We start from the raw sequence: 13,155 nt of genomic DNA, 5'->3' as shown, positions 1-13,155 counted from the left end.
ACATTTACCAAAGCTATGGGCCAGGAGTGGGGTGAGCAGCATTCATATTCCTCACTGGCCTACGCAAGATATGAATTTTAATGTAACCCTTCATCTCTTGTATGTTGTTCTGGGATTTCTATATATGCGTATTTCTCAGAGGGTGACGAGCCCCAGCGCCATCAAAAATGGGCATTTTTATTATAAAATATAGCATAAATTTAGATTATTCTTGGGCTCAAGTGTCTCTTATTTAGAGAAGATTATTACAGTTTCCTAATCATATTTATATGCTCCGTCCCCTCCCAGCTGAGGGCCTATACTGTAATACAGGTATCACTATTAGTAGCTGCTATGGTTAGAGTATTGCCAGGACCTGGTCATCAGTCTAACACATGAGCAATTAGCAATATAAAATCGTTATATAGAAGCGCAGACAAGGTAGGGGGTCAGATTTTGAAAATGCACTGAGACAATTGTATTCTATTGTTATATTATATATAATAGGATCGGTGGAGGACACTGGGATATAGTGAGGGGAGGGAGGAGCCTGGGCAATATAACTCAGGCTCCTCCCCCTCCATAGGTTTTAACTAACAAATCCCAAAAGGGGATTAAGAGGGAGAGGAGAAAGGACACGGTACTGACATAACCAAGCAACACATACAAAAAGAGAGGACAGACAGTGTATCCTATGGAATTGGAGAAAAATATTTAACGCAAGTAGAAAAATCATTTATTCTTGGGGGAACACTGGGGAGTTCCCATGGATGTCCATAAGGGAGCATGTCCGGGCCGGGAGCAGCACTTTTTGTCCAAAAATTCCTTTCCTAGATGCAGGTATCAAATTGATTTTAGTCAAAGTGTGCACTGAAACCCACCTGCTGAACAGAGGCGCAACACCCTTACGCCAAAGTACCCCGTTCTATTTCGAGAGATCGACCTGAAATTCCAGCTAATGGAATTGGGCAAGCTCCACCGCCTTGAGTGCTGACATCATATTACCCAACGCCCTCAGAGAAAGATGCACAGACATCAGCCTCTCAGCTAAGAGGGACCTGACTGGAGTCTGTAAGGGAATAATCTGGTCTTCTGGGAGTAATACCCTTTGTTGATTGGTGTTGAAGAGCATCTCCCGGAAGATCCTCCTCTGGGATAGAATCAGATTGGATTTGCCGTAATTGCCTAACCATGCAAATCTAGAACAGAACGGCATTCGTGGTCGGCGCTCTCACTAACGCTGCAAATCTGGGTGCATCTGGCAACTGAAAGCATAATTATTGTGTTCCTATGGTCATCTAAGCTTACAGCCTGCGGTCAAGGGACCCCTAAATCTGTACAAGTACTAACCTAGCATAGATAAATGCCCTGTAGTGCACACCAGGGACGTGGCCACAAGAAAAGGGCACGCGCCGTTAAGACCCCCCCTTTACAACTCTCTTACGGACGTGCCGGGCTGCCCCCAAGCTCTCCCCTCTCTGTGAATAGATGCCGTGCGCACGAGCACAGCATCTATTCACTGGCGGTGATCGTTGCGCCGCTACTTTTCCACACCCAGGGGACACTACGGGCCGCGGGTGGGGACGGCACCCAGCATGTTGTTTTAGCCTAGGACAGGGTGTTGTATATCTTGTCACCGTTCACAATGTCGACATTCATTATATCAACTTGTTCATGACGTCGACACGCTTTTTGTGTAATGCTAGCTCGATCCTTAACGCTGACCCTAAGGGAAATGTCAACATTATGACAATATGGACATGTGCGATGTCCACATTCTGTCAATGTCGGCATTTTACAGGGGGTCAACATTAATGACATCGATACTGTAGCCATGTTGTCCGTCCGCTGTCAGCATTGTGATCGGGGACATTGTAACTGCATATCAGGAAGAGAGGCCCGTTTGGATCCTATCTGCGGCAGGAAGCAGGAATAGAGACTGAAGCCTCCGTCAGAGCTGAAACGTTCTGTCCAGGAGAGCCCGAGCCTTGCATAGAATTTCTTCTAATTCAGAGAAGGAAGGAAGTGAAACGACAGCTTCTTCCCTTTACACCCTGCCATGTCTTGGGCATTGGGATCTTCTCTCTCTTGTACATTTTTTTTTTTTTTTTAATTCAATCATTTTTTATTGATTTTATAATAACAAACAAAACGAGTACACATATATTGACTCCCTTACAAATTATGCCTGTTACAGACTCGATAAAGAGCAAAATCTCGAACATATGAAGCCTACTTTTGTTCAAGTGTATGGCAATTTGCACAGATGTAACAACAATGGTTGACCACCACTAGCGCTTCCAAATTCGGCAGCACTTGACACTGAGGGATAGTCTCTCAAAAAGTTTCCCTTCCACAGAGTATGAATACAAATAAATTAGTGTCTATGCGTCAGAATAATGTTAGGAAAGTTCACCAAACGTATCCATCTAGGTTGTGTTCTCCACCCCACGAACGACCAACATCTGTTCTTCTATCTTTCAAAAGGTTGGATCCATTCTCAACATATGCAAAAAAGGTCAGAGAAAGACTAATATGGTGAAGTACTTCCAAATTCTTTAATATCTAAAAAACTACAAAAACATATATATAGTATATACAGACCTATACCTATCACCAGATAGGTAGGCCCCGTACCGTAAAATGAGGGTGCCCTGAGGAAGACTCCAGCATTGTAGGAGTTCAAACGCGTTGGTGTGTGTGGAGTGCCATTTTTGGGGGACAGTAAAATCCAGACTACCAGGAGGTCCACGATCTTACCCGGGAAGTGTGGAATATAACATCTTATGCCTGTTTGGGTGTCTGGGAACTACACCCTCATTTTACGGTACGGGGCCTACCTATCTGGTGATAGGTATAGGTCTATATATACTCTATATATATATATTATGTTTTTGTAGCTTTTTAGATATTAAAGAATTTGGAAGTACTTCACCATATTAGTCTTTCTCTGACCTTTTTTGCATATGTTGAGAATGGATCCAACCTTTTGAAAGATAGAAGAACAGATGTTGGACGTTTGTGGAGTGGAGAACACATCCTAGAGTTGTGGATACGTTTGGTGAACTTTCCTAACATTATTCTGGCGCATAGACACTAATTTATTTGTATTTATAATTTGCACAGACATTGACTCAGAGAATAATATTCGGTATCACCTTCTTAAATGGCATAATTCCCAATAGAGAACATAGAGTAAAACACCCAACAACAAATAATAAATGGCAGACAGATTACCACATACAATATATAAAAATACATATAATCAGGCAATAAACATAAGTAAAGACAAATAATCAATATATCAGGATATAAAGAGTACCACATATATCAATATCAATAAGCAGTAAGAGCCCATAGGCGCCATATGGGCTCATTTACCAAGTATAAAACATAAATAGCCAGTGCTAGAGGAATATACAAGTACAAAAGTACCTTACATCTTAAGTCTGATACATAATAATTGCAAAATATGACTAAATAAAATTAACAGATATTAATAATAATCTGCCATAAATCAAAACCCTCCAAAACAACCCCCACCCTGTATGGCCTAACCCCAACCCAGGCAAACTTGGATCCCAATTCCCCTTAACCAACCTAAAAAATAAAAAACAGGGGCAACAGACTAAATGGCCTTAAGCTAGTGGAGGCCAACCCCAGCTCGCAACAGGCCTCCAGAATTATCAAAAACCCTTCCCCCCTCAGCAAGGAAACCAAAGACAAGGATATAAGGATTACTTATATATCAGAAATATAACCCCTACTACCTCCCAGCCTAAATAAAACACACACATTATATATATATATATATATATATATATATATATATATATATATATATATATATATATATATATATATATACACACACACACACACATATACATACATACATATATACACACACACACATATAAGCACATACATATATACATGTCTTGCACAGGATAATTGGCAGGAGCAATAGACTTAAGTGACCTTACATCAGCAATAATCCGGCTCCCAGGCATAAAAAGAAAAATTATTCCCCCCACAGTGAACCAAAATAAGGTACATTTGAAACATCAGAAAATATACTTGTGTATCAGTGCGGAAAAAATGAAAACTTACAGAAAAGGCATCAAGAGTGCGACAAATATATTAGACTGCGGAGCACTAATCAGGCCAAGCCTCAGATTCTTGCAAAATAATAAAGAAAAAAAATAAATTTCGGACCATCCCACCCAAACACAAACAGAAAAGAACATATACTGAAATGTTCAATTCAGAATCTTCAGCACAAGATATGAGGCAAAAATATGAGCTTTTTGGAGAGGCATCACGGATTCGAAGTGCCTATAAGCTGAGAAATCAACGGCCTGGGATGTAATCTCAACCTCGGCAATGGCGTCACATGGTATCGGATAGATCATTCTCCAAAACTTGAAGACCGTTGGACTAGCAACAGCAGGATTATCGCCACCCTCCATAATGGGAATGCATGTCTCCATATCAGCGAACCGTGTCTCAGTATACGGTAAGTCATAACGTGGAAAAGGCAAAACCTCGTACAAATTTGCCAGACGAGCCACAAGCCTCTTCTCGGACTCAACAATAGCAGCGAGGAGACGATCCATATTAATCAGAGATGTATAACCACAGAAGGAGATAATATATAAATATCAAATCAGGAGATGAGGATAGTACAAAACTTCCAGGGGACGATCCCCAAGTATAGTTTAGGAAGTCTCAGTGGCTAGCAGACAGGATGATGAGGCAGTGAGGATCCAGAGAATAAGCCACAGCAGCAGACCCAGTTATCACACTCCCACCCTGGAGAGCATAGGAGAAATGTAACAATGGCTGTACCTCCAGCCCAGAGACTGTTACCGACACAGAGCAGCGCTTCAAGATGGCGGCCGGAGTCGGGAGCTACGGGACTGTAAAAAAAAAAAAAAAAAAAAAAACTCACAGAGCTGTAATTTGCCAGGGTCAGGATTTGCCACCTATCCAGCTTTCCAAAACATAGACCGGGTGGCAGATGTAACCAGCGCTGGAATCAGGAGCCGCATCAGACGCCAGAGCCGGATCCAAGATGGCACCCGCAACGAGGTGTTACTGAAGGAGAGACTGTCAACGCCTGTATCTCTCCAGCCAAAGAAGATAGGCAGACCGAGGAACTCCCGGAACGTGGAGAGGTAAGTAGCCAACAAAAGTTGAGCGTAGGAGTCAAGGCAAATGATCCAGGATAAGTGTAACGGATTTTTGGGCCTAGGAGCTATGGATTCAGCCTCCTATCACTAGCTCGACCAGGCCACGCCTCTCTCTCTTTTGTACATTTAGCACCTGTCTAATAGCACAGACTGATACTTCCACTCCCTGATCCTGCTGTGCCTAAGAGGACAGCTCCTGATCAGATTCCACCGGACCCTCTCTGTCGCCTGAGGAGAGACATCCGAAGTGGAACCATCCCTATACTGAAGAACAGCTGTAAGCAATCTCTTCCAAGGCTTGGGGTGGAAGAAAAATCAAATATCCAGTCCACGGACGAGGACACCTGTACCAAGCCCTGCACGGAGAAGGACAGACCTGAGCAAGACAGCTCTTCTGTGAGGTTTGGGAGGTAGCGTTGGACACATCTGCTGGAACGGATTTGTTTGGTACCTGGAGAAGGGGCAGAGGAAGGGAGATCCCTGCTCTGTTCCCTATAACAACAAGTTGCTCGAAGAGCTCAGACATCACCTGCATGAAAGTTCTAGGCTAAGCAGCTTTGGCAGGGTCCATGGGAGAACTACCAAGCGAATGAGGGCTCTGGCCCTCCATTACGTATGCAGCACAGATGACCTCGGGCCAGACCCTATCGCCTAACGCAGACAAATACCTTCACCATCTCCTTATCAGGGTGGGTACTTCCCGGATATTAAGAAATGAGGGAGAAAGGAAAACAGATTGGAAGTAGCAGTACACAATCCAAGAGAGGAGCCTAATGGCTAACACAACATCATCAGCAACATAAGTGAAACCCCTCAGACACGCTCAGAGATACACAAAGAGAAAACCACCTAATCCCTCCCGACGTAGGAAGCCAAAAAAGCCAGCACTCAGCATATAGGTGTGTAATGCCCGCCTCCAGTGCCTGAGGGGGTTTCTTTTATGGTGGGCTATCCCATGGGAAGTGCGCCAAAGGGGGAGATGTTGGACAGGAAAAATGTAACCCTAGGGTCCAGCAATGGTCGCCTGTTACTGGGGACTAGGTACCCTACTCTATCCCCACTAGCTAGTGAGGGCTACTATAGAAGAAGCCACCCCACACCCGTCAGGGAACCACTTATCTTATTGCTATGTCTTTGGTGCTTAATCACAAACTTCTATATGCCCGATGGAGTTGGGGGCTCCGGTGACCCAATCACTTACCTGTGACAGTAGCAGTCTCTCCAGGGGAGACCCCACAATGGGTGTGGGCTGCCAACGCAAGAGAAGACACACACAGCAACTCCTCAACCCACTCCATACGTCCCCAGCAGCTACCAAAGGACACCAATGCAGTAAAAAAAAACAAAATCAGGGGGGAAAAAAAAATCCTTTTATAAGCACCTAGATAGAGCACTCTGCACCATTGGGCATGCAAAATATACTAGTTTGAGAGGCAACCAATCAGGGCAGAGAGGTGGAGAAGGAGGAGCCTGAGTTAAAGCTCCAGATCTGAAACTGCTCAGGCTCCACACTCCTCTCACTATACCCCAGTGTCCCCCTAGGAGGAGAGGATAATAAAACAGATAACATAGAAAAACACGAACACAGGCAGAAAGAAAATGGACCAGTCGCTTCTGTGTTCCTGTCTCCACATATCCGGCAGCGTGAATCTCAGTGTATAATGAGCTCAGTAACCGGAACGGGATGCAGATTGATTACCGGCGGGCAGATTGCCAGCCGTCGTATTCCCGACAATAGAAGCCTGACCCGGGACTAAAGATAGGAGTCGGAATCCCGACAGCCGACATCCTGAACGAAAGCAAGCGGGGACAAGTTAGTCTTAGCCGCAAGGGGGGGGAATAAGGTCAGGTTTAGGCACCCACATGGGAACATACCGCCAAGGGAGGGATAAGGGGGGACATGGGAGGGTTACGATACTTACCAGCCTCAGTCGGCATTGTAGCTGATTGGGCTTTCGGCGTTGGTATGAGAACCGCCAGCTATTCAGCAGTCGGTATTTCATACCAATTGCACTGGTACATGTTATATGAAACACACAGGTGGCGCCAGGTATTTACCTGTATATAGGAGTCGTGTAGTAATTGCCAACTTTCTTTTTCTCTGCATTATAGCGCACACCTGAAACAGACATGAAGAGGGAGATTAGACTGGAGAGTTATTGGGGGTCAGGAACCGTGGGCTGAAGGGTCAGGATCTTACCCATCCCAATGTGATTCTTGCAACCATCGCACCAGATGTTATACGGCATCTCAAACCTGGGGAGATTACACAGAGATGAACCCGTCACTGTACAGATCATTGCTTGGCGGCCATCTCTGCGCCATGTTCCCCCAGCACCGACCCATTAAAACAGGAGGCTATCCCCACATTTACCCTACTAACACTATATGCAGACAGGGATTTTTAAAAATGGTCATTATTATGTTACTTAGCAGAGCTCCTCATGGTGAGTTTAGGATCATGTATGTATGTGTATGTATCACCAGGCAGCAGCAATCATTTACTTTATATTAGAATTCACCAGATAACCGGATCCTGGACAATATGGCCGATATCTGTATATAAGATTATTGCCACCAATAATTGTCATGGCGTCACCCAGCTGGTTCTCCTGCAGTGCCAGTTACCTGATAATGAGGATGCCCTGGGACAGCTTCCGCGCCCGCTCCCGCAGTGGGTGGCTGTTTCTGTAGCGGTTGAGAGAGCCATGCTGGGGTAGAGGAGGAGGAGGAGGAGGAGAAGACGTTACATGGGAATAACAGATGTTACACTGTGTCTCCTGTGCTCTAGTTCATTACAGGAGAGATTCATAGCTGGTAATAATTCCCATTTATTACACTTACACACATCTCAGCAGCGGGTCTGATAAATGCTCACATAAACCAAGAGAACTACACAGACACAACACCACAAATAATGAGAAGTATATATCTATAGAGTATAATATCCAACCAAGAACAGCGTATCTGTAATAGTATATGCAGAACGACCTATCTGTATAGACGGTAATAGCCTATCCAGGACGACTCTCTGTACCACTATAATAATCCATCCAGGACAATGCTTATATATGTATATAGCACATATATAGTTTCCCACGCTCCGCCATTACAGTCCAGGTTTTAAAGATAAATAAATCAATCAAGTCACCTGTGCTTAAGCATGGATATCCTTAAAACCTGGACTGTAATGGGAAACTCTGATATATAGGGGGGAATTTAATTAGACACGATAAAGAAAAAACTTAGTCTGAGAACATTTCTCACAATCCGCGTGTTTCGGTGCGATATTTACATGTCTTTTCTCTATGCGCGCTCCCGATTTTTCACACTATCCAATTACAAAAGATGCAGAAACGCATTCGCACGAAAACAGTTTGTGGAGTAACCTGTGAAAAGTACAGCTGGATTTGGAAAAAGCCGGTCTGTGGGGGAGGTTAGGGTTAGGCACCATGGGAGGGTTTGGGGGGTTACTCTACTTATCGGCCCGTCTGGATTTTGCACATTGGGATTCCGCTGTCGGTCTTTTGCCCGTCGGCATCTCATCCACTGGTCATCCATACCAATTCCATCAGAACAATGCCTATATTTATACTATAAAGCATATTCAGAATGACCTGTCTGTATAGATTGTAATAGCCGATCCAGAACAACCTCTTTGTAGACTACAGTAATCTATGCAGATCAACATCTCTGTAGAGTGTAGGCCATAGTAATCTATCCAGATCAAAGCCTCTATATAGATTGCAATAGCATATACAAAACCTCAATACTATAATAAATCTATCCAGAATACTGTCTCTACATAGACTAGACTATAATGGACTATCCAGAACAAGCACAGAAGGGAGCAGGGAATGCATGGCATAGGCATCATTATACAGAATACAGTCAGAGAGCAGGAAAGTCCCTGCGTCACCTGAGCACATTATACCCTCAGCCCTGTCCTCACCTTGGCAGGGTCAAAGTCTGGAGGATAGTACTTATTGGTTCCTTTTCTCTCCCCCTAAATAAAAAAACAAAACACACAATTAGATACATCATCTACTAACATGGCGCCATATATTCTGACATAAACTACAGACATAAGAGCAGTAACATTACAGGAACCATAAACCAGTATACACAGTAACAGGACCAGGGGTACAGGTGGGCAGCATATAATACATGCAAGGTACAGGTGGGCAGCACATAATACATGCAGGGTACAGGTGGGCAGCACATAATACATGCAGGGTACAGGTGGGCAGCACATAATACATGCAGGGTACAGGTGGGCAGCACATAATACATGCAGGGTACAGGTGGGCAGCACATAATACATGCAGGGTACAGGTGGGCAGCACATAATACATGCAGGGTACAGGTGGGCAGCACATAATACATGCAGGGTACAGGTGGGCAGCACATAATACATGCAGGGTACAGGTGGGCAGCACATAATACATGCAGGGTACAGGTGGGCAGCACATAATACATGCAGGGTACAGGTGGGCAGCACATAATACATGCAGGGTACAGGTGGGCAGCACAGTACATGCAGGGTACAGGTGGGCAGCACAGTACATGCAGGGTACAGGTGGGCAGCACAGTACATGCAGGGTACAGGTGGGCAGCACAGTACATGCAGGGTACAGGTGGGCAGCGCAGTACATGCAGGGTACAGGTGGGCAGCGCAGTACATGCAGGGTACAGGTGGGCAGCGCAGTACATGCAGGGTACAGGTGGGCAGCGCAGTACATGCAGGGTACAGGTGGGCAGCTTAGTACATGCAGGGTACAGGTGGGCAGCATAGTACATGCAGGGTACAGGTGGGCAGCATAGTACATGCAGGGTACAGGTGGGCAGCATATAATACATGCATGGTACAGGTGGGCAGCATATAATACATGCATGGTACAGGTGGGCAGCATAATACATGCAGGGTACAGGTGGGCAGCATATAATACATGCATGGTACAGGTGGGCAGCATAATACATGCAGGGTACAGGTGGGCAGCATAATACATGCAGGGTACAGGTGGGCAGCATAATACATGCAGGGTACAGGTGGGCAGCATAATACATGCAGGGTACAGGTGGGCAGCATATAATACATGCAGGGTACAGGTGGGCAGCATATAATACATGCAGGGTACAGGTGGCCAGCATATAATACATGCAGGGTACAGGTGGGCAGCATAATACATGCAGGGTACAGGTGGGCAGCATAATACATGCAGGGTACAGGTGGGCAGCATAATACATGCAGGGTACAGGTGGGCAGCATATAATACATGCAGGGTACAGGTGGCCAGCATATAATACATGCAGGGTACAGGTGGGCAGCATAATACATGCAGGGTACAGGTGGGCAGCATATAATACATGCAGGGTACAGGTGGGCAGCATAGTACATGCAGGGTACAGGTGGGCAGCATAATACATGCAGGGTACAGGTGGGCAGCATAATACATGCAGGGTACAGGTGGGCAGCATAGTACATGCATGGAAGCAAATCTCATAACATACAGGAACAATACTGCACAAGACATGACAGACATGATACATAGGACAGAGGGCCTGATTCAGACCCGCCCGCTAGGATGCGTTCGCTCGTAGCCTGCCGATGTTTGCAAACCGCGCATGCGTATAAGTCGCAGTGCGTGTGCACAAACCAGTCCATTCGATCGCGAAGCGTTCGCCCCTTGCACACAGACGGCTCGCTAGAAAGAGTGACAGGATGAGCGGTTTGTGGGTGGTCGATGGAAATGCCGATGTTGTGGAGCGAACGCAGACACGTCTGTGCGTCTTAAATTACACACTGAAGCACTCGCAGTGCTTGCGGTAGAGTATGGTCAGCCACAGTGCTGCGTATTGATCCGATGGTACCGATTGTTGCACACACTTCCTGGAGATGACGTGTGTTACGAAGGGAAAGTGGGCGTCTTAAGACAAGCTGATGAGCGTCTAAATACACACTGCGATCGCACGGCAAGACATAGTGGGCGTGCTAATGTCTTGTTGTGCGATCACGGGATTTGCACACTTTGACAGCTGGCGGCTACGAGCGAACGCATCTTGAGAGCTGGGTCTGAATCAGGGAACAGAGGCCCTTCCCCTGAAAGCTTACATTCATGAGCGAGGGATATATATGAGACAATGGGGTCTATTTACTAAGCAGTGTTAGGAGACAAAGTGAAATGAGATAAGGTACCAGCCAATCAGCTCCTACCTGCCATCTCACAGGCTGTGTTTGAAAAATGACAGCTGAGAGCTGATTGGCTGGTACCTTATGACTTTTCACTCTGTCTCCTAACACTGCTTAGTAACTAGACCCCAATATGAGAAAATGGGGACATTAATGATAGTGGTCAGGCAGGCAGCAGAGGAGGTGGAGGCTGTGCAGCAGTGCGGAGCCATTATATGGTATGTTGTAGTACATAAGCATATTGACCAAAACAGACTTAGGTAGCCTGTGTCTTCCCAACCGCTTAGGAACCACAAGTCCCAGCAACCCCTAGTGCCCCATTACTCAAGTCCCAGCAACAACAAGCAACTCACCATCTGAGATAGGACTATAATTCCCAGCAACCACCATATCACCATCTGCTGTACAACTACAACTCCCAGCAATCTGCAGCTCAACATCTGCTTTGAGAAGTCACATCACAGCTGTAAAGTCACCTGTTGCTGTGCTCTGACATCCTGACAAAACTGTAAGCCCCATGTTACATCTATGAGCCCACAGGTTATTGGGAGTTGTAGTCCCACCACAGCTACAAATCCATGTTGCTGGGAGTTATAGTCCCACCATTACTGTAAGACAACAGGTTGCCAAGAGTTGTAATCCCACAACAGCTCTAAAATCATACACTGCTGTAATCCCACAGGTTGATGGGAGTTGTAGTCCTACCAGAGCTGTGATCCCACAGGTTGCTGGGAATTGTAGTCCTACCAAAGCTGTGATCCCCTAGGTTGCTGGGAATTGTAGTACCACCACAGGATGTAAACTCATAGGTTGCTGGGAGTTGAAGTCCCACCACAGCTGCAGTCACAAGCTGCTGGGCATTGTAGTCCCACCACAGCTGTAAAGCCACAGGCTGCTGGGGCTTGTAGTCCCACCACAGGCTGCTGGGACTTGTAGTCCCACCACAGTTGGAAAGCCACAGGCTGCTGGGACTTGTAGTCCCACCACAGGCTGCTGGGACTTGTAGTCCCACCACAGGCTGCTGGGACTTGTAGCCCCACCACAGGCTGCTGGGACTTGTAGCCCCACCACAGGCTGCTGGGACTTGTAGCCCCACCACAGGCTGCTGGGACTTGTAGCCCCACCACAGGCTGCTGGGACTTGTAGCCCCACCACAGTTGTAAAGCCACAGGCTGCTGGGACATGTAGTCCCACTACAGGCTGCTGTGAGTTGTAGTCCCACTACAGGCTGCTGTGAGCTGTAGTACCACCACAGCTGCAACGCCACAGGCTGTTGGGAGTTGTAGTCCCAACAAAGCTGCAAAGTCACATGTTGCTGGGAGCTGTAGTGCCGGATGGGATGAGGGTTACAGCTTGAGGCATCAGTATACTGCACTCACCATTGTCCCAGTGGCCTAATGTCCGCGCTCTGAGCTCCTGTCCGTCACCAGCTCCCGGTCCCTGATCGGTTGATGCTAGATCCGTTCCAACCTCGGACCTAACCAATGTTGTCGTTGTGAGTGACGTAATACACAGGCGCCGCCATGATGGAGCCATGAGCGTCATACACAAAGATTAATCCCGTGTCCTCATAGTTGGATCTATATATAAAACCAAAGGCGATTGGTCCTCAAGAAAATGGCCGCGGAATTAAGCATCGTCCAGGAAGCTCTACGGCGGCTCTACAGGGACAAAATACCTAATGGCTAGCATTAGATGCACAACATAAAGATTTTGTGGATTGTGTAATTTGCAGCGACAGATTACATATTACACACAGATTATTAAACATAAAATACAGAAAAACTGGGC

General features: G+C 46.1%; 1 protein-coding gene across 1 annotated transcript in view; it reads right to left on the bottom strand.

Annotated features, from left to right (window-relative positions):
• YJU2B (YJU2 splicing factor homolog B) overlaps positions 1-12,935 on the bottom strand; it is a 17,564-nt gene extending 4,629 nt beyond the window's left edge. The window contains exons 1-5 of the mRNA XM_088474016.1: positions 12,744-12,935; positions 9,127-9,180; positions 7,803-7,885; positions 7,375-7,430; positions 7,233-7,293 (exon numbers count right to left, since the gene is read on the bottom strand). Coding sequence (XP_088330142.1) covers positions 7,233-7,293; positions 7,375-7,430; positions 7,803-7,885; positions 9,127-9,180; positions 12,744-12,746 — 257 coding nt within the window. The 5' untranslated portion in view covers positions 12,747-12,935. The remainder of the gene's footprint in view (positions 1-7,232; positions 7,294-7,374; positions 7,431-7,802; positions 7,886-9,126; positions 9,181-12,743) is intronic.
• Between the last annotated feature and the right edge of the window lie 220 nt (positions 12,936-13,155).

This window comes from Taudactylus pleione, unplaced genomic scaffold (genome assembly GCF_031769625.1).
Source record: "Taudactylus pleione unplaced genomic scaffold, aTauple2 ptg000145l, whole genome shotgun sequence".
NCBI classification, from domain to species: Eukaryota; Metazoa; Chordata; class Amphibia; order Anura; family Myobatrachidae; genus Taudactylus; species Taudactylus pleione.
The sequence above is the reverse complement of the archived record's forward strand: the minus strand, read 5'-3'. Positions and strand labels throughout refer to the sequence as shown.